This window comes from Nerophis ophidion, linkage group LG10, assembly GCF_033978795.1.
Source record: "Nerophis ophidion isolate RoL-2023_Sa linkage group LG10, RoL_Noph_v1.0, whole genome shotgun sequence".
Lineage (NCBI taxonomy): Eukaryota > Metazoa > Chordata > Actinopteri > Syngnathiformes > Syngnathidae > Nerophis > Nerophis ophidion.
This window is the reverse complement of record NC_084620.1, coordinates 57,709,000-57,728,696: the sequence shown is the minus strand read 5'-3', so window position 1 is coordinate 57,728,696 and position 19,697 is coordinate 57,709,000. Positions and strand designations below refer to the sequence as shown.

The 19,697-nt window shown below is 41.6% G+C and overlaps 1 protein-coding gene across 5 annotated transcripts in view; it reads right to left on the bottom strand.

The window, feature by feature from the left end:
- Window positions 1–19,697, bottom strand: part of celf2 (cugbp, Elav-like family member 2) — a 431,239-nt gene that overhangs the window by 68,221 nt on the left and 343,321 nt on the right. For all 5 annotated transcript variants that reach the window (XM_061914208.1, XM_061914209.1, XM_061914211.1 and 2 more), the window contains one exon: window positions 8,236–8,284. In XM_061914208.1, the coding sequence (XP_061770192.1) occupies window positions 8,236–8,284 (49 nt within the window). The remainder of the gene's footprint in view (window positions 1–8,235; window positions 8,285–19,697) is intronic.

Here is a 19,697-nt window from a genome sequence, read left to right as displayed (position 1 = left end):
TCTCTCCTTTCCTGGAAAGATGTTTCCCTGTAAGTCAAAAATAGTTGCTACTTTTGAAAACTGACTCACTTTTCTACTTCCTAGAATTTGTCTGCTGCTCTTTCATAATTTTTTGATTTCAGCACTGACGGACTTTTGTGTGTAGTTTCAAAACAAATTGTTTTTCCCACACATTTCTATCCATTTTATGAAATGTGGAGGTTATGATTGATATAATGTTTTCCTTTCTGACCCTGTGATGCGTGTGATCTTTCAGTCGTGACCAATAAGTGACTTTAAAGTCGTGACAAATAAGTGATTTTAAAGTCGTGACAAATAAGTGACTAGAGAGAGATGAGAAGACTTGCTGTCAAGAAAGAGAGCGGCCCAAAGAGGTCACATGATGCACAAGCCAGTGTTCCTACCTGTTGGTACCTGACTTCCTGGATTAGCCCAGAAGACGTGAAATCAAATCATGGCGGAGATATTTATAAACACTTTTCCACCAAATTTCCCAGAATTCCAGGTTTTCTGGGACATTTTTCCCATTCAAACTGAATTTCAAACTTCCACCATTTCCACATTTTTCAACCAATTCAAACCATTCCACTCATCCTGCACATTCACACTATCATTTTTACAAGTTCAAAAACATTCCAGGATTTTCCAGAATTCCTGGTGTTCCAAAGCCCTATTTACACCCTTTTTTTCTGGCGACTACTGCTCCCACATTTTTCAACCAACCTCAACCGTTCCACCGTCAAAACATTCCTCTTAATTAAGACAAACAACTTTTTCTTTTTTTTTTTAACTAAAACAATTCTCAGTTTTCCTAAAATTCCAGGACTTCCATAATACCATTTGTCAATTAAAAATGTTGCTACTCCCACATTTCTCGACTGATTTTAACAATTCCAACGCCAACCATTTCAATTTATTCAGAACATTCAAGTTTTTTTTTTTACTATTTTCAAAAAATTCCAGATCTTCCCGAAATTCCCTGATACCATTTACTACTTCAACATTTCCTGACCGATTTAAACAATTCCAACACCAACCAACTCAGCTCATTCATGCTCCTAATCATTTTCCAAATAATCCCACTTTTCCCAAATTTCCAGGAATTTCCCATTGAAATGAATGGGACATTTTTAAAAACTTCCACCATTTCCACATTTTTTAACCAATTCAAATCATTCCACCCTCAACACCTTCACACTATAATTTTTACAAGTTCAAAAACATTCCAGGATTTTCCAGAATTCCTGGTGTTCCAAAGCCCTATATACACCCTTTTTTCTGGCGACTACTGCTCCCACATTTTTCAACCAACTTCAACCGTTCCACCGTCAAAACATTCCTCTTAATTAAGACAAACAACTTTTTCTTTTTTTTTAACTAGAACAAATTTCAGTTTTCCCAAAATTCCAGGACTTCCGTAATACAATTTGTCAATTAAAAATGTTGCTACTCCCACATTTCTCGACTGATTTTAACGATTCCAACGCCAACCATTTCAATTTATTCAGAACATTCAAGTTGTTTTTTTTACTATTTTCCCAAAAAATTCCAGATTTTCCCCAAATTCCCTGATACTATTTACTCCTTCAACATTTCCTGACCGATTTAAACAATTCCAACACCAACCAATTCAGCTCATTCATGCTCCTAATCATTTTCCAAATAATCCCACTTTTCCCAAATTTCCAGGAATTTCCCGTTGAAATGAATGGGACATTTTTGAAAACTTCCACCATTTCTACATTTTTTAACCAATTCAAACCATTCCACTTTCAACACATTCCACTCATCCTGCACATTCACACTATCGTTTTTACAAGTTCAAAAACATTCCAGGATTTTCCAGAATTCCTGGTGTTCCAAAGCCCTATTTACACCCTTTTTTCTGGCGACTACTGCTCCCACATTTTTCAACCAACCTCAACCGTTCCACCGTCAAAACATTCCTCTTAATTAAGACAACAAAATTATTTTTTAAACTGGAAAAATTCCCAGTTTTCCTAAAAATCCAGGACTTCCGTAACACCAATTTTCAATTGAAAATGTTACTACTTCCACATTTCTCGACTGATTTTAACAATTCCAACGCCAACCATTTCAACTCATTCAAGTCTTTTAGCATTTTCCCAAAAATTCCAAATTTTCCCCTAAACGTTGGTTTATCGTAAAAACGTCATCAACGTGAAAACCAGTGTTAGCATCTCATTACTTTCAGCTTCCTCCTCCCTGCTTGGCACTTAGAATCAAGGGCTGGAATTGGGGCTTAAATCACCAAATATGATTCCTGGGCGTTGCCACCGCAGCTGCTCACTGCTCCCCTCACCTCTCAGGGGGTGATGGGTCAAATGAAGAGAATAATTCCGCCTCATCTAGTGTGTGTGTGACTATCAGTGGTACTTTAACTCTAAAGGCCTACTGAAAGCCACTACTAGCGACCACACAGTCTGATAGTTTATATATCAATGATGAAATATTAACATTGTAACACATGCCGATACAGCCTTTTTAGTTTACTAAATTGCAATTTCAAATTTCCCGCAAAGTGTCGCGTTGAAAACGTCGCGGAATGATGACTCGTAAGATGACGTGTGCGTTTGACGTCTCGGGTTGTAGCGGACATCATTTTCCAGCCCGATCCAAGCTATAAGTAGTCTACTTTAATCGCATAATTACACAGTATTCTGGACATCTGTGTTGCTGAATCTTTTGCAATTTGTTCAATTAATAATGGAGACGTCAAAGAAGAAAGATGTTGGTGGAAAGCGGTGTATTGCGGCATCCTCTAGCAAAACAAACACAGCCGGTGTTTCTTTGTTTGTTGTGAAGCTTTAATACGGAACAGAGCGGTCAAGTGAACATGGTTCACTACCTCATGTTCGCTTGACCGAGAAAATTGTGGTAATATGTCGGCTTTTACCGTAAATATGAGCCGAGCTTGTGTCGTTCCTCCTGCAGCTGTCAAAGAGGCAGAGGCTCCTCCATGGCTTTCCCTCAGAGACACTGGCGGTCACCCCACCCCTCCGACTTTCAGGTATGACTATAAAATTTCACTAAATACTAGTAACACAATAAGCAGATAAGGGACTTTCCAGAATTATCCTAGTGAATTTGTCTAATTCAAAATACGAAGTTCCTGCAGTCCTGGGTTCAAATCCAGGCTCGGGATCTTTCTGTGTGGAGTTTGCATGTCCTCCCCGTGAATGCGTGGGTTCCCTCCGGGTACTCCGGCTTCCTCCCACCTCCAAAGACATGCACCTGGGGATAGGTTGATTGGCAACACTAAAATTGGCCCTAGTGTGTGAATGTGAGTGTGAATGTTGTCCGTCTATCTGTGTTGGCCCTGCGAGGAGGTGGCGACTTGTCCAGGGTGTACCCCGCCTTCCGCCCGATTGTAGCTGAGATAGGCGCAAGCGCCCCCCGCGACCCCGAAAGGGAATAAGCGGTAGAAAATGGATGGATTGAAGTCGGCTTTTACCGTAAACATGAGCCGAACTTGTGTCGTTCCTCCTGCAGCTGTCAAAGAGGCAGAGGCTCCTCCATGGCTTTCCCTCAGAGACACTGGCGGTCACCACAGCCCTCCGACCTTCAGGTCTGACTATAAAATCTCACTAAATACTAGTAACACAATAAGCAGATTAGGGATTTTCCAGAATTATCCTAGTGAATTTGTCTAATTCACAATACGAAGTTCCTGCAGTCCTGGGTTCAAATCCAGGCTCGGGATCTTTCTGTGTGGAGTTTGCATGTTCTCCCCGTGAATGCGTGGGTTCCCTCCGGGTACTCCGGCTTCCTCCCACTTCCAAAGACATGCACCTGGGGATAGGTTGATTGGCAACACTAAAATTGGCCCTAGTGTGTGAATGTGAGTGTGAATGTTGTCCGTCTATCTGTGTTGGCCCTGCGAGGAGGTGGCGACTTGTCCAGGGTGTACCCCGCCTTCCGCCCGATTGTAGCTGAGATAGGCGCCAGCGCCCCCCCGCGACCCCGAAAGGGAATAAGCGGTAGAAAATGGATGGAATTTGTCTAATAACATCTGAATCGCTTTTTTTTTTCTTCTTCTAGTCCTTCACTCTAACTTTCCTCATCCACAAATCTTTCCTTCTCGCTCAAATAATGGGGGAATCGTGGCTTTCTCGGTCCGAATCGCTCTCGCTGCTGGTGGCCATGATTGCAAACAATGTTCAGATGTGAGGAGCTCCACAACCCGTGACGTCACGCGCACGTCGTCTGCTACTTCCGGTACAGGCAAGGCTTTTTTTATTAGCCACCAAAAGTTGCCAACTTTATCATGGATGTTCTCTACTAAATCCTTTCAGCAAAAATATGGCAATATGGCAAAATGATCAAGTATGAGGAGCGGCATTGCTCGGTTGGTAGAGCGTCCGTGCCAGCAACTCGAGGGTTGCAGGTTCGATTCCCGCTTCCGCCATCCTAGTCACTGTCGTTGTGTCCTTGGGCAAGACACTTTACCCACCTGCTCCCAGTGCCACCCACACTGGTTTAAATGTAACTTAGATATTGGGTTTCACTATGTAAAGCGCTTTGAGTCACTAGAGAAAAGCGCTATATAAATATAATTCACTTCACTTCACTATGACACATAGAATGGACCTCATTTTAGTAGGCTTTTAACATGACCCCGCTCCCTCTGGCCTTCCCTCAGTAATCCCACCACGGGCGACGGCGTAGAACTTGGGTGGTCTTCCGGCGAGTGTGTGTGTGTGTGTGTGTGTGCGTTCAATGCTAATCTAATTCATTTTAAATGAGTAAAGTGTCAGCGCTGGCTGCGAGGCGAAGGAGATAAGCGCTCTGTTACACTCGGGGAAATCAATAGCACACTTGTTTATTTTGCTGTTCGGATTGTTTGTGCGTTTCAAAGAAAAGGCGACGCCAAGATAAGTGGCGCTTGGGAAAAATCTGGCTCGTTGGTGCACGCGCCTTGCATGTGTGTGTGTGTGTTGTAACCGTGTCATTCATTTATGTTGAGTCCATCTTTGCTGCAGGAGAGAAATGAGCTTTTAAAAAAAAAAAAGAAACCTGTCATGAATCCCTCTGGCGGCGAGCTTGAAGGCATGTGAGCGTCCTTAGCGACTCCACTAATAAAACCCGCCGCAGCCATTCATCACTCTTACGCAGCCTTTATTTCAAGGCCGTTATCGCTAAGTGGATGGATGCGTGGCGTGCGCACGACTCCATATTTCAGCACTCTGCCCGCCAGTCGACTTTATTGAGTCGCGCCGATGCCTTATAAAGTCGTCACGCGCCGCCATATTTCAACTGCCGCGCCTCAATCGCTCCGCGGCCGACTGTCATTTTATTGTTTAATAATAACACTTTAACACCTGCTTTATTGGCCCGGACACACACACACACACACACGCACACACACACACACACACACACACACACACACACACACACACACACACACACACACACACACACACACACACACACACACACACACACACACACACACACAAACACACCAGGAGGAAACTACAAACCCCGTTTCCATATGAGTTGGGAAATGGTGTTAGATGTAAATATAAACAGAATACAATGATTTGCGAATCCTTTTCAACCCATATTCAGTTGAATATGCTACAAAAACAACATATTTGATGTTCAAACTCATAAACGTTCATTTTCTCGGTGCAAATAATCATTACCTTTAGAATTTGATGCCGGCAACACGTGACAAAGAAGTTGGGAAAGGCGGCAATAAATACTGATAAAGTTGAGGAATGCTCATCAAACACTTATTGGGAACATCCCACAGGTGTGCAGGCTAATTGGGAACAAGTGGGTGCCATGATTGGGTATAAAAATAGCTTCCTAAGTCTTTCACAAGAAAGGATGGGGCGAGGTACACCCCTTTGTCCACAACTGCGTGAGCAAATAGTCAAACAGTTTAAGAACAACCTTTCTCAAAGTGCAATTGAAAGAAATTTAGGGATTTCAACATCTACGCTCCATAATATCATCAAAAGGTTAAGAGAATCTGGAGAAATCACTCCACGTAAGCGGCATGGCCGGAAACCAACATTGAATGACAGTGACCTTCCATCCCTCAGACAGCTAAGTATCAAAAACAGACATCAATCTCTAATGGATATCACCACATGGCTCAGGAACACTTCAGAAAACCACTGTCACTAAATACAGTTGGTCGCTACATCTGTAAGTGCAAGTTAAAGCTCTACAATGCAAAGCGAAAGCCATTTATCAACAACATCCAGAAACGCTGCCGGCTTCTCTGGGCCCGAGATCATCTAAGATGGACCGATGTAAAGTGGAAAAGTGTTCTGTGGTCTGACGAGTCCACATTTCAAATTGTTTTTGGAAATATTTGACATGGTGTCATCCGGACCAAAGGGGAAGCGAACCATCCAGACTGGTATCGACACAAAGTTGAAAAGCCAGCATCTGTGATGGTATGGGGGTGCATTAGGTAACTTACACATCTGTGAAGGCACCAATAATGCTGAAAGGTACATACAGGTTTTGGAACAACATATGCTGCCATCTAAGCGCCATCTTTTTCATGGACGCCCCTGCTTATTTCAGCAAGACAATGCCTTTGTAAAAAATGGCTTCGTAAAAAAAGAGTGCGGATACTTTCCTGGCCCGCCTGCAGTCCAGACCTGTCTCCCATGGAAAATGTGTGGCGCATTATGAAGCGTAAAATACGACAGCGGAGACCCCGGACTGTTGAACGACTGAAGCTCTACATAAAACAAAAAGTTAAACCTCTACTATCCAAAGTCAAAGTCATTTATCGACAACATCAAGAAACGCCGCCGGCTTCTCTGGGCCCGAGATCATCCAAGATGGACTGATGTAAAGTGGGAAAGTGTTCTGTGGTCTGACGAGTCCACATTTCAAATTGTTTTTGGAAATATTTGACATGGTGTCATCCGGACCAAAGGGGGAAGCGAACCATCCAGACTGGTATCGACACAAAGTTGAAAAGCCAGCATCTGTGATGGTATGGGGGTGCATTAGGTAACTTACACATCTGTGAAGGCACCATTAATGCTGAAAGGTACATACAGGTTTTGGAACAACATATGCTGCCATCTAAGCGCCGTCTTTTTCATGGACGCCCCTGCTTATTTCAGCAAGACAATGCCTTTGTAAAAAATGGCTTCGTAAAAAAAGAGTGCGGATACTTTCCTGGCCCGCCTGCAGTCCAGACCTGTCTCCCATGGAAAATGTGTGGCGCATTATGAAGCGTAAAATACGACAGTGGAGACCCCGGACTGTTGAAGGACTGAAGCTCTACATAAAACAAGAATGGGAAAGAATTCCACTTTCAAAGCTTCAATTAGTTTCCTCAGTTCCAAACCTTTATTGAGTGTTGTTAAAAGAAAAGGTGATGTAACACAGTGGTGAACATGCCCTTTCCCATCTACTTTGGCACGTGTTGCAGCCATGAAATTCCAAGTTAATTATTATTTGCAACTGAATATGGGTTGAAAAGGATTTGCAAATCATTGTATTCTGTTTATATTTACATCTAACACAATTTCCCAACTCATATGGAATCGGGGTTTGTACGTAAGAAGGTGCGCTTGTTTTACGTCTCTCTGATGTATGAAGTATATTCCATATATCCCCTAGCCCTAGTGCGTCCTATTCTTGACATCTGTTCATTGTCTTCTCTCCATGGCAGCAAACACTCCCATCATTCCAACACATCCAAACCCAGAGGTGAGCATTCCTCACATCTTAAACCCACGTGTCAATCCAGCAGATAAAAAAAAAAACGAGTTAGCAAAGTGCTAACATCACTTTCCTGCCTTCCTCTCTACTCCCCGCTTTTTTTTTTTTGCTTCTAATAAAAGCCCAGCTTTGGTCTTCAGTCGATATCTCGGCGTTGTGATCCTTTCTTTACATACGTACGTTCCTTGGAAAAAAAAAAAAAGATAATTGGAGGCGATGTCTGGAATGTCAAATCAATTGACACAACTGCATCTTTGGAAAGAAGGCGATGCCAGGTGTGCGTGAGAGCATCCGACAGGGAGCAGAGGCGGTTCATCGCGAGGCCAAATGATTCAACTTCCATTGACCTCCCCTCAGACGCACCTCAATTATTCATCACATTCATACTCCTATTGTCCTCTTTTCCCTCTCCTGCATGTGTCCCTGCATACACACTATCTATGTGTGTGTGTGTGTGTGTGTGTGTGTGTGTGTGTGTGTGTGTGTGTGTGTGTGTGTGTGACTCACCGTTCGACTTCTCACTGTCCGCAGGCTTCATCTGGATGGGGTGGTGCATCTGCAACACAAAGACAACATCATTTTGCTGGTTGCACACTGAGTCCACTTTGCTAAAGGATGGACCGGTCTCCCTCCCAGGCAGGGGTGTCCAAAGTGCGGCCCCGGGGGGCCATTTGTGGCCCGCAGCTAATCCTTTACCGGCCTGCAAAAATTGCAAAGTTGATAGTATTGCAAAAATCCATCCATCCATCCATTTTCTACCGCTTATTCCCTTTTGGGGTGGCAGGGGGCGCTGGCGCCTATCTCAGCTACAATCGGGCGGAAGGCGGGGTACACCCTGGACAAGTCGCCACCTCATCGCAGGGCCAACACTGATAGACAGACAACATTCACACACTAGGGACCATTTTTTATTGTTGCCAATCAACCTATCCCCAGGTGCATGTCTTTGGAGGTGGGAGTGGCCTATCACCAGGTGCATGTCTTTGGAGGTGGGAGGGGCCTATCCCCAGGTGCATGTCTTTGGAGGTGGGAGTGGCCTATCACCAGGTGCATGTCTTTGGAGGTGGGAGGGGCCTATCCCCAGGTGCATGTCTTTGGAGGTGGGAGTGGCCTACCCCCAGGTGCATGTCTTTGGAGGTGGGAGGGGCCTACCCCCAGGTGCATGTCTTTGGAGGTGGGAGGGGCCTATCCCCGGGTGCATGTCTTTGGAGGTGGGAGGGGCCCATCCCCAGGTGCATGTCTTTGGAGGTGGGAGGGGCCTATCCCCAGGTGCAGGTCTTTGGAGGTGGGAGGGGCCTATCCTAAGGTGCATGTCTTTGGAGGTGGGAGGGGCCTATCCCCAGGTGCATGTCTTTGGAGGTGGGAGTGGCCTATCCCCAGTTGCACGTCTTTGGAGGTGGGAGGGGCCTATCCCCAGGTGCATGTCTTTGGAGGTGGGAGGGGCCTATCCCCAGGTGCATGTCTTTGGAGGTGGGAGGGGCCTATCCCCAGGTGCATGTCTTTGGAAGTGGGAGGAAGCCGGAGTACCCGGAGGGAACCCACGCACTCACGGGGAGAACATGCAAACTCCACACAGAAAGATCCCGGGCCTGGATTTGAACCCAAGACTGCAGGACCTTCGTATTGTGAGGCAGACGCACTAACCCCTCTGCCACCGTGAAGCCGTATTGCAAAAATAAAAACATTTAAAAAAAAATAAAAGTGGAATGAGGTGAAATCTAATGAGAAAAAGTGGCAATATTGACACAAAGCTGTCACGCCCGGGTGAAGTCGTGTCTGCTTTCATGTTGTCTTGTCGTTTCCTGTTTTATTTTGAAAGGTTCACTCTCCCTCTCGTTTCAGGTCACTTGCCCTTCCTCCCGTGTCACTGGTCTGTCTCTCCTGATTGCCTGAGTGTGCCCACCTGTGTCACCCTCCCTCATGTGCCGGAGTATATCGTCCCGCTACGTGCCTCCAGCCTTGTCCACAGTGTTGTCTCACTTTTAGGGGTGGGCAAATTAGTGCGTTAATTACGCGTTAACTCATCAATTATTATAATCAAACGACAGCAGTCATTTCCATGAGATTACCGTATTTCCTTGAATTGCCGCTGGGGCGTTAATGACTTTAAAACCTCTTCTCACTCCGGCACTTACCAAAGACATGCGGTAAATATAGGCCTGCGCTTATAAATTTGAGTGTGATGTCAGGATACATCATGAAAAGCACATTTAATTAAAAAAAACTAGGGGTGGGCAAATTAGTGCGTTAATTATGAGTTAACTCATCAATCTATTAACACCGACAATTATTTTACCGCACATTTGCGTATGTTGTTTACATGCTTTTATTTTGTTAACGCCTTTTCTTAACAAGATGGCGTCGCCCGGCGTCGAGGGGCTCTTGGTAAAGATGGAACATTTGGCAAAAATACCGGACAATTCTGCAAATTTCATGGCTGGCTTACAGCGTGGTCACTCCGGGATCACTTACGACCGCCAGACAATTCTGAATGTGGATAGATCGGGCCGTTTTGGACTGAATGAGGCGTGCTTGCTAGACCGGCTAGCTAGCATGGGAATACTTTGCCGGCTACATCCAGCGGCCTGTGAAGCAGCGGAGTATATGTGTTGTCTGTCTATTTATGAATAATGCAGACCAGGAGTGTTGGCTGAGTTCTTAACGTTTGCTTTCGGAGCGTGCATATCACAACATACAAGATGCCGTCCTGGCGACACAACCTATACCGGGCTACCGCGCATGCTCGTCACTCCTGTTGCATGCTGGGTAGGGTAGTTCTTTTTTTCCCTGGCTCATAACATCACAATATAGTACCATGTATATGATGCCTTCAGTTTATCAAAGCACCAAGCAAACAATCGGAAAATTCCCATCATATCAATTCCTAGATATGGTCATAATTATTTTAAGTGCACTACGCAGAATAAACACAACATTATTAATATTGCTACTACGGATAATTTGATCAAAAATTCCCTAAAACAGCCCACTACCTATAATATAGGTTTTTTAAACATAAGATCTCTGATAAAAAAAATGTTTCTGCTGTTACCTCAGAAATTGCCTGTTCAGATGTTATGATTGTGGCTCAGAGATTTGTATGTAGATTATATTTATTTTCCATAACAAACAGGATAACTTAAATACCCTGGCAGTGGCAATAAGCTTAAATGTTTGTATTTACATTTTTGGAGTTGATTTTCATAAAATATGCTATTTAACTGCTACTGTTTAACAAGGACTGATTTAATTTGTGTTTGCACAACAAATGTTTTGGCGCTTTTGTTCATGTGGGAGAATATTCCAATAAAGGTGCACTACACACTACTTTTGAATTCATTATTGGGCTTTGCGTATACAATGCAGTTAATTGCGATTAATCGGAAAAATAGTGCGATTAACTTTGATTAAAATTTTTAATCGTTGCCCAGCCCTACTCACTTTATTTATTGATTTCTTTGTTTCCTCTAAAAGAGTGATTTTCTGTTGCTAAAGTTTTTCATGCTAGTAATTTGTATCTAGTTCATAGTGCCATGTTTTCCTTTTCCCTCCTTCTGGAGCGTCTTTAGTTTACTGCCTTCTCGACTCCTTTGCATGAATGATTTTCCTTTTGTAGATAATTGTACATTGTTGGTTTTCGCTATTAGATTCGTATAGAAATTTTGCTATTGCCTTTTTCCTCCGTATGGAGTGATTTTTCAGTTTTTTGGCCTTATGCCCTTTGCTACATTCCTTTGTTCCTCAGATAGATTTTGTAGCCACTTTGTTTTGATCACTCTGTTCTAGAGATAGCATAGAAATTTCATTAAATAAAGTCTGAGTTCAATTGTCACGCTTCTGCACCTGAGTCCCCATTTTCACCCAGCCTTAACAAAAGCTGCCATGCAGGCAGTTTTTTTTTCCTTTTTTCATTGTTTTCTTTTTTTTCCATTGCTCAAAAAATAAAAAAGGACAAAAAAATGTATGTTATAATGAATTTTTACTTAAAAATGATCACTTTAAAATGTTTTATGTGGAAAAAATATTGCATATGTTGTGTAGTTGCCATATAAAAACATCAAAGTTTTGACCAAAGAGCATAAAACAAACAAAATAATAGTTCAAACTTAAAATCGACAGATATATCGGAAGTTGATCTTGAAATTTAAGTGTTAAAAGTAAAAAAAAAAACTAATAAAAAAGCAGCACTTTATGAGTGGGGAACCTTTCGGATCTCAAATATATTTAGTAGGACAAAAAAGGACAAAGAAAATGTATGTTATAATAAATTATTATTTAAATGATCACTTTAAAATGTTTTATGTGGAAAAAATATTGTATATGTTGTGTGGTTGCCATAGAAAAACATCAAAGTTTTGACCAAAGAGCATAAAACAAACAGAATAATAGTTCAAACTTAAAATCGACAGATATATCGGAAGTTGATCTTGAAATTTAAGTGTTAAAAGTAAAAAAAAAACTAATAAAAAAGCATCACTTTATGAGTCGGTTCTCAAATATATTTAGTAAGACAAAAAAGGACAAAAAAAATGTATGTTATAATGAATTATTATTTAAAAATGATCACTTTAAAATGTTTTATGTGGAAAAAATATTGTATATGTTGTGTAGTTGCCATATAAAAACATCAAAGTTTTGACAAAAGAGCATAAAACAAACACAATAATAGTTCAAACTTAAAATCGACAGATATATCAAAAGTTGATCTTGAAATTTAAGTGTTAAAAGTAAAAAAAAAAAACTAATAAAAATGCATCACTTTATGAGTGGGAAACCTTTCAGATCTCAAATATATTTAGTAGGAAAAAAAAGGACAAAAAAAAATGTATGTTATAATGAATTTTTACTTAAAAATGACCACTTTAAAATGTTTTATGTGGAAAAAATATTGTATATTTTGAGTAGTTGCCATATAAAAACATCAAAGTTTTGACCAAAGAGCATAAAACAAACAAAATAATAGTTCACACTTAAAATCGACAGATATATCGGAAGTTGATCTAGAAATTTAAGTGTTAAAAGTAAAAAAAAAAGACCAATAAAAATGCATCACTTTATGAGTGGGGAACCTTTCGGATCTCAAATATATTTAATAGGACAAAAAAGGACAAAAAAAATGTATGTTATAATAAATTACTATTTAAATGATCACTTTAAAATGTTTTATGTGGAAAAAATATTGTATATGTTGTGTGGTTGCCATAGAAAAACATCAAAGTTTTGACCAAAGAGCATAAAACAAACAAAATAATAGTTCAAACTTAAAATCGACAGATATATCGGAAGTTGATCTTGAAATTTAAGTGTTAAAAGTTAAAAAAAAAACTAATAAAAATGAATCACTTTATGAGTCGGATCTCAAATATATTTAGTAGGACAAAAAAGGACAAAAAAATGTATGTTATAATGAATTTTTACTTAAAAATGATCACTTTAAAATGTTTTATGTGGAAAAAATATTGCATATGTTGTGTGGTTGCCATAGAAAAACATCAAAGTTTTGACCAAAGAGCATAAAACAAACACAATAATAGTTCAAACTTAAAATTGACAGATATATCGGAAGTTGATCTAGAAATTTAAGTGTTAAAAATAAAAAAAAAACTAATAAAAATGCATCACTTTATGAGTGGGGAACCTTTCGGATCTCAAATATATTTAGTAGGACAAAAAAGGACAAAAAAATGTATGTTATGATGAATTTTTACTTAAAAATGATCACTTTAAAATTTTTTATGTGGAAAAAATATTGCATATGCTGTGTGGTTGCCATATAAAAACATCAAAGTTTTGACCAAAGAGCATAAAACAAACAAAATAATAGTTCAAACTTAAAATCGACAGATATATCGGAAGTTGATCTTGAAATTTAAGTGTTAAAAGTAAAAAAATAAAATAAAATAAAAATGCATCACTTTATGAGTGGGGAACCTTTCGGATCTCAAATATATTTAGTAGGACAAAAAAGGACAAAAAAAATGTATGTAATGATGAATTATTATTTAAAAATGATCACTTTAAAATGTTTTATGTGGAAAAAATATTGCATATGTTGTGTAGTTGCCATATAAAAACATCAAAGTTTTGACAAAAGAGCATAAAACAAACAAAATAATAGTTCAAACTTAAAATCGACAGATATATCGGAAGTTGATCTTGAAATTTAAGTGTTAAAAGTTAAAAAAACAACAATAAAAATGCATAATTTTACGAGTGGGGAACCTTTCGGATCTCAAATATATTTAGTAGGACAAAAAAGGACAAAAAAAATGTATGTTATGATGAATTTTTACTTAAAAATGATAACTTTAAAATGTTTTATGTGGAAAAAATATTGCATAGGTTGTGTAGTTGCCATAGAAAAACATCAAAGTTTTGACCAAAGAGCATAAAACAAACAAAATAATAGTTCAAACTTAAAATCGACAGATATATCGGAAGTTGATCTTGAAATTTAAGTGTTAAAAGTAAAAAAAACAACTAATAAAAATGCATCACTTTATGAGTGGGGAACCTTTCGGATCTCAACTATATTTAGTAGGACAAAAAAGGACAAAAAAAAATGTATGTTATAATGAATTTTTACTTAAAAATGATCACTTTAAAATGTTTTATGAGGAAAATATATTGCATATGTTGTGTAGTTGCCATAGAAAAACATTAAAGTTTTGACCAAAGAGCATAAAACAAACAAAATAATAGTTCAAACTTAAAATCAACAGATATATCGGAAGTTCATCTTGAAATTTAAGTGTTAAAAGTTAAAAAAAAAACTAATAAAAATGCATCACTTTATGAGTGGGGAACCTTTCGGATCTCAAATATATTTAGTAGGACAAAAAAAATGTATGTTATAATGAATTATTATTTAAAAATGATCACTTTAAAATGTTTCATGTTGAAAAAATATTGTATATGTTGTGTAGTTGCCATAGAAAAACATCAAAGTTTTGACCAAAGAGCATAAAACAAACAAAATAATAGTTCAAACTTAAAATCGACAGATATATCGGAAGTTGATCTTGAAATTTAAGTGTTAAAAGTAAAAAAAAAAACTAATAAAAATGCATCACTTTATGAGTGGGGAACCTCTCGGATCTCAAATATTTTTAGTAGGACAAAAAAGGACAAAAAAAATGTATGTTATAATGAAATATTATTTAAAAATGATCACTTTAAAATGTTTTATGTGGAAAAATATGTGGTTGCCATATAAAAACATCAAAGTTTTGACCAAAGAGCATAAAACAAACAAAATAATAGTTCAAACTTAAAATCGACAGATATATCGGAAGTTGATCTAGAAATTTAAATTTTAAAAGTAAAAAAAAAAACTAATAAAAATGCATCACTTTATGAGTGGGGAACCTTTCAGATCTCAAATATATTTAGTAGGATTTTATTGAACTTTTCACTGTGATTACTCCAAAAATATCAAATAATTAAAATCAATGGTGTCCTGCATTATTGATCTTTGAGGGCTTTAATTGCTAAATAAAGGAACTCTCCTGAAGGAATCAATAAAGTACTATCTACCAATCTCGGTGCGGACACTCGAAGGCTAAAAGCTGTACATCAAGCAAGAATGGGAAAGAATTCCACATCAAAAATGTGTCTCCTCAGTTCCCAAACCTGCACTGAGTGTTGTTCAAAGGAAAGGCCATGTGACACACTGGTAAAAAATGCCTTTTTTGCCACGTTTTGCTGCTAGTAAATTCTAAGTTCATGATTATTGTCAGACCGTTGTTTTTCCGGAATGCAAAGGAAAGTTGGCGTGGGCAATGCGTGAAGGTAATGACATATTTATTAGTTGCTATAAAAAAAAGGAACAAAAGGCGCGCACAAGGGGGAAGTACAAAAACTTGGCTAATGAACCAAAACTTGCGCAAAGGCAGAAACTATGAATATGAAACAAAACTCGATAACTGTGACATGAAGAAACAAAAACTTACGTGGCATGGCGAGAAGCATAACTATGAACAGTATCGGAGGTAAAGTCGCCAGGCTGACTTGCTGGCAACTTTCGGTTGAAGTAATAGTGGCGTGATTAGTGGAAACAGGTGCAAATGTGAAACAGGTGACACTAATGGTTGCTATGGTGACAAAACAGCAGGAAATGAGTGTCAAAACCTGGTCAGACATGACAATTATTTGCCCCAAAATGAAATTTTCTCAGTGTGAACATGAAATATCTTGTCCTTGCAGTCTATTCAATTGAATATAAGTTGGAAAGGATTTGTTGTATTCTCTTTTTATTTAGCATTTACACAAAGTGACAACTTCACCGCTTAGGTGCATCTCCATTATTCACAGTTACAAGCGGCCCTCACAAAAAACGAGTTTGACGCCCTCGACCTAAATAGACAGATGTGGGGAACAAGCGAGCACGTGTCATGAATAATTAGATGAATATTTAATCATGTCATTGAGGAGCGTTTGAAAGCTAACACTTAAGTGTTGTCTCGCTAGCTGAACTCACCAAACTAACATCTTGCCAGTAAATACAAAACCCTGTTTCCATATGAGTTGGGAAATTGTGTTAGATGTAAATATAAACAGAATACAAAGATTTGCAAATCCTTTTCAACCCATATTCAGTTGAATATGCTACAAAGACAACATATTTGATGTTCAAACTCATAAACATTTTTTTGTGTGCAAATAATCATTAACTTAGAATTTCATGGCTGCAACACGTGCCAAAGTAGTTGGGAAAGGGCATGTTCACCACTGTGTTACATCACCTTTTCTTTTAACAACACTCAATAAACGTTTGGGAACTGAGGAAGCTAATTGTTGAAGCTTTGAAAGTGGAATTCTTTCCCATTCTTGTTTTATGTAGAGCTTCAGTCCTTCAACAGTCCGGGGTCTCCGCTGTCGTATTTTACGCTTCATAATGCGCCACACATTTTCCATGGGAGACAGGTCTGGACTGCAGGCGGGCCAGGAAAGTATCCGCAATCTTTTTTTACGAAGCCATTTTTTACAAAGGCATTGTCTTGCTGAAATAAGCAGGGGCGTCCATGAAAAAGACGGCACTTAGATGGCAGTATTTTGTTGCTCCAAAACCTGTATGTACCTTTCAGCATTAATGGTGCCTTCACAATTGTGTAAGTTACCCATGCCTTGGACACCACTGCACCCCCATACCATCACACATGCTGGCTTTTCAACTTTGCGTCGATAACAGTCTGGATGGTTCGCTTCACCTTTGGTCCCGATGACACCATGTCGATCCATCCATCCATCCATTTTCTACCGCTTATTCCCTTTTGGGGTCGCGGGGGGTGCTGGCGCCTATCTCAGCTACAATCGGGCGGAAGGCGGGGTACACCCTGGACAAGTCGCCACAGGGCCAACACGGATAGACAGACAACATTCACACTCACATTCACACACTAGGGCCAATTTTAGTGTTGCCAATCGACCTATCCCCAGGTGCATGTCTTTGGCTTCACGGTGGAAGAGGGGTTAGTGCGTCTGCCTCACAATACGACGTTCCTGCAGTCCTGGGTTCAAATCCAGGCTCGGGAACTTTCTGTGTGGAGTTTGCATGTTCTCCCCGTGAATGCGTGGGCTTCCTCCCACTTCCAAAGACACACCATGTCGAATATTTCCAAAAACAATTTTGAAATGTGGACTCGTCAGACCACAGGACACTTTTCCACTTTGCATCAGTCCATCTTAGATGATCTCGGGCCCAGAGAAGCCAGCGGCGTTTCTGGATGTTGTTGATAAATGGCTTTCGCTAAGGGTCCGGTCCGATCCAGTGGCCATGTACTGCTCGCCTGTGTATCGGCTGGGGACATCTCTGCGCTGCTGATCCGCCTCCGCTTGGGATGGTTTCCTGCTGGCTCCGCTGTGAACGGGACTCTCGCTGCTGTGTTGGATCCGCTTTGGACTGGACTCTTGCGACTGTGTTGGATCCATTATAGATTGAACTTTCAGAGTATCATGTTAGACCCGCTCGACATCCATTGCTTTCCTCCTCTCCAAGGTTCTCATAGTCATCATTGTCACCGACGTCCCACTGGGTGTGAGTTTTCCTTGCCCTTATGTGGGCCTACCGAGGATGTCGTAGTGGTTTGTGCAGCCCTTTGAGACACTAGTGATTTAGGGCTATATAAGTAAACATTGATTGATGATTGATTGATAGTAGAGCTTTAACTTGCACATACAGATGTAGCAACCAACTGTATTTAGTGACAGTGGTTTTCTGAAGAGGCAACGTGGGTCACCCCTCCAATGGGCTCACCACCCATAGCAGGGGCCATAGAGGTCGGGTGCATTGTGAGCTGGGCGACAGCCGAAGGCAGGGCACTTGGCGGTCCGATCCTCGGCTACAGAAGCTAGCTCTTGGGACGTGGAACGTCACGTCACTGGGGGGGAAAGAGCCTGAGCTAGTGCGCGAAGTCGAGAAATTCCGGCTGGATATAGTCGGACTCACTTCGACGCACAGCAAGGGCTCTGGAACCACTTCTCTCGAGAGGGATTGGACCCTCTTCCACTCTGGCGTTGCCGGCAGTGAGAGGCGACGGGCTGGGGTGGCAATTCTTGTTTCCCCCCGGCTCAAAGCCTGTACGTTGGAGTTCAACCCGGTGGACGAAAGGGTAGCCTCCCTCCGCCTTCGGGTGGGGGGACGGGTCCTGACTGTTGTTTGTGCTTATGCACCAAACAGCAGTTCAGAGTACCCACCCTTTTTGGGAACGCTCGAGGGAGTACTGGAAAGTGCTCCCCCGGGTGATTCCCTTGTCCTACTGGGAGACTTCAACGCTCACGTTGGCAACGACAGTGAAACCTGGAGAGGCGTGATTGGGAAGAATGGCCGCCCGGATCTGAACCCGAGTGGTGTTTTGTTATTGGACTTTTGTGCTCGTCACAGTTTGTCCATAACAAACACCATGTTCAAACATAAGGGTGTCCATATGTGCACTTGGCACCAGGACACCCTAGGCCGCAGTTCCATGATCGACTTTGTAGTTGTGTCATCGGATTTGCGGCCTCATGTTTTGGACACTCGGGTGAAGAGAGGGGCGGAGCTTTCCACCGATCACCACCTGGTGGTGAGTTGGCTGCGATGGTGGGGGAGGATGCCGGACAGACCTGGGAGGCCCAAACGCATTGTGAGGGTCTGCTGGGAACGTCTGGCAGAGTCTCCTGTCAGACAAAGTTTCAATTCCCACCTCCGGAAGAACTTTGAACATGTCACGAGGGAGGTGCTGGACATTGAGTCCGAGTGGACCATGTTCCGCACCTCTATTGTCGAGGCGGCAGATCGGAGCTGTGGCCGCAAGGTAGTTGGTGCCTGTCGGGGCGGCAATCCTAAAACCCCTTGGTGGACACCAGCGGTGAGGGATGCCGTCAAGCTGAAGAAGGAGTCCTATCGGGTCCTTTTGGCTCATAGGACTCCGGAGGCAGTGGACAGGTACCGACAGGCCAAGCGGTGTGCAGCTTCAGCGGTCGCGGAGGCAAAAACTCGGACATGGGAAGAGTTCGGGGAAGCCATGGAAAACGACTTCCGGACGGCTTCGAAGCGATTCTGGACCACCGTCCGCCGCCTCAGGAAGGGGAAACAGTGCACTATCAACACCGTGTATGGTGCGGATGGTGTTCTGCTGACCTCGACTGCGGATGTTGTGGATAGGTGGAAGGAATACTTCGAAGACCTCCTCAATCCCACCAACACGTCTTCCTATGAGGAAGCAGTGCCTGGGGAATCTGTGGTGGACTCTCCTATTTCTGGGGCTGAGGTCGCTGAGGTAGTTAAAAAGCTCCTCGGTGGCAAGGCCCCAGGGGTGGACGAGATCCGCCCGGAGTTCCTTAAGGCTCTGGATGCTGTGGGGCTGTCTTGGTTGACAAGACTTTGCAGCATCGCGTGGACATCGGGGGCGGTACCTCTGGATTGGCAGACCGGGGTGGTGGTTCCTCTCTTTAAGAAGGGGGACCGGAGGGTGTGTTCCAACTATCGT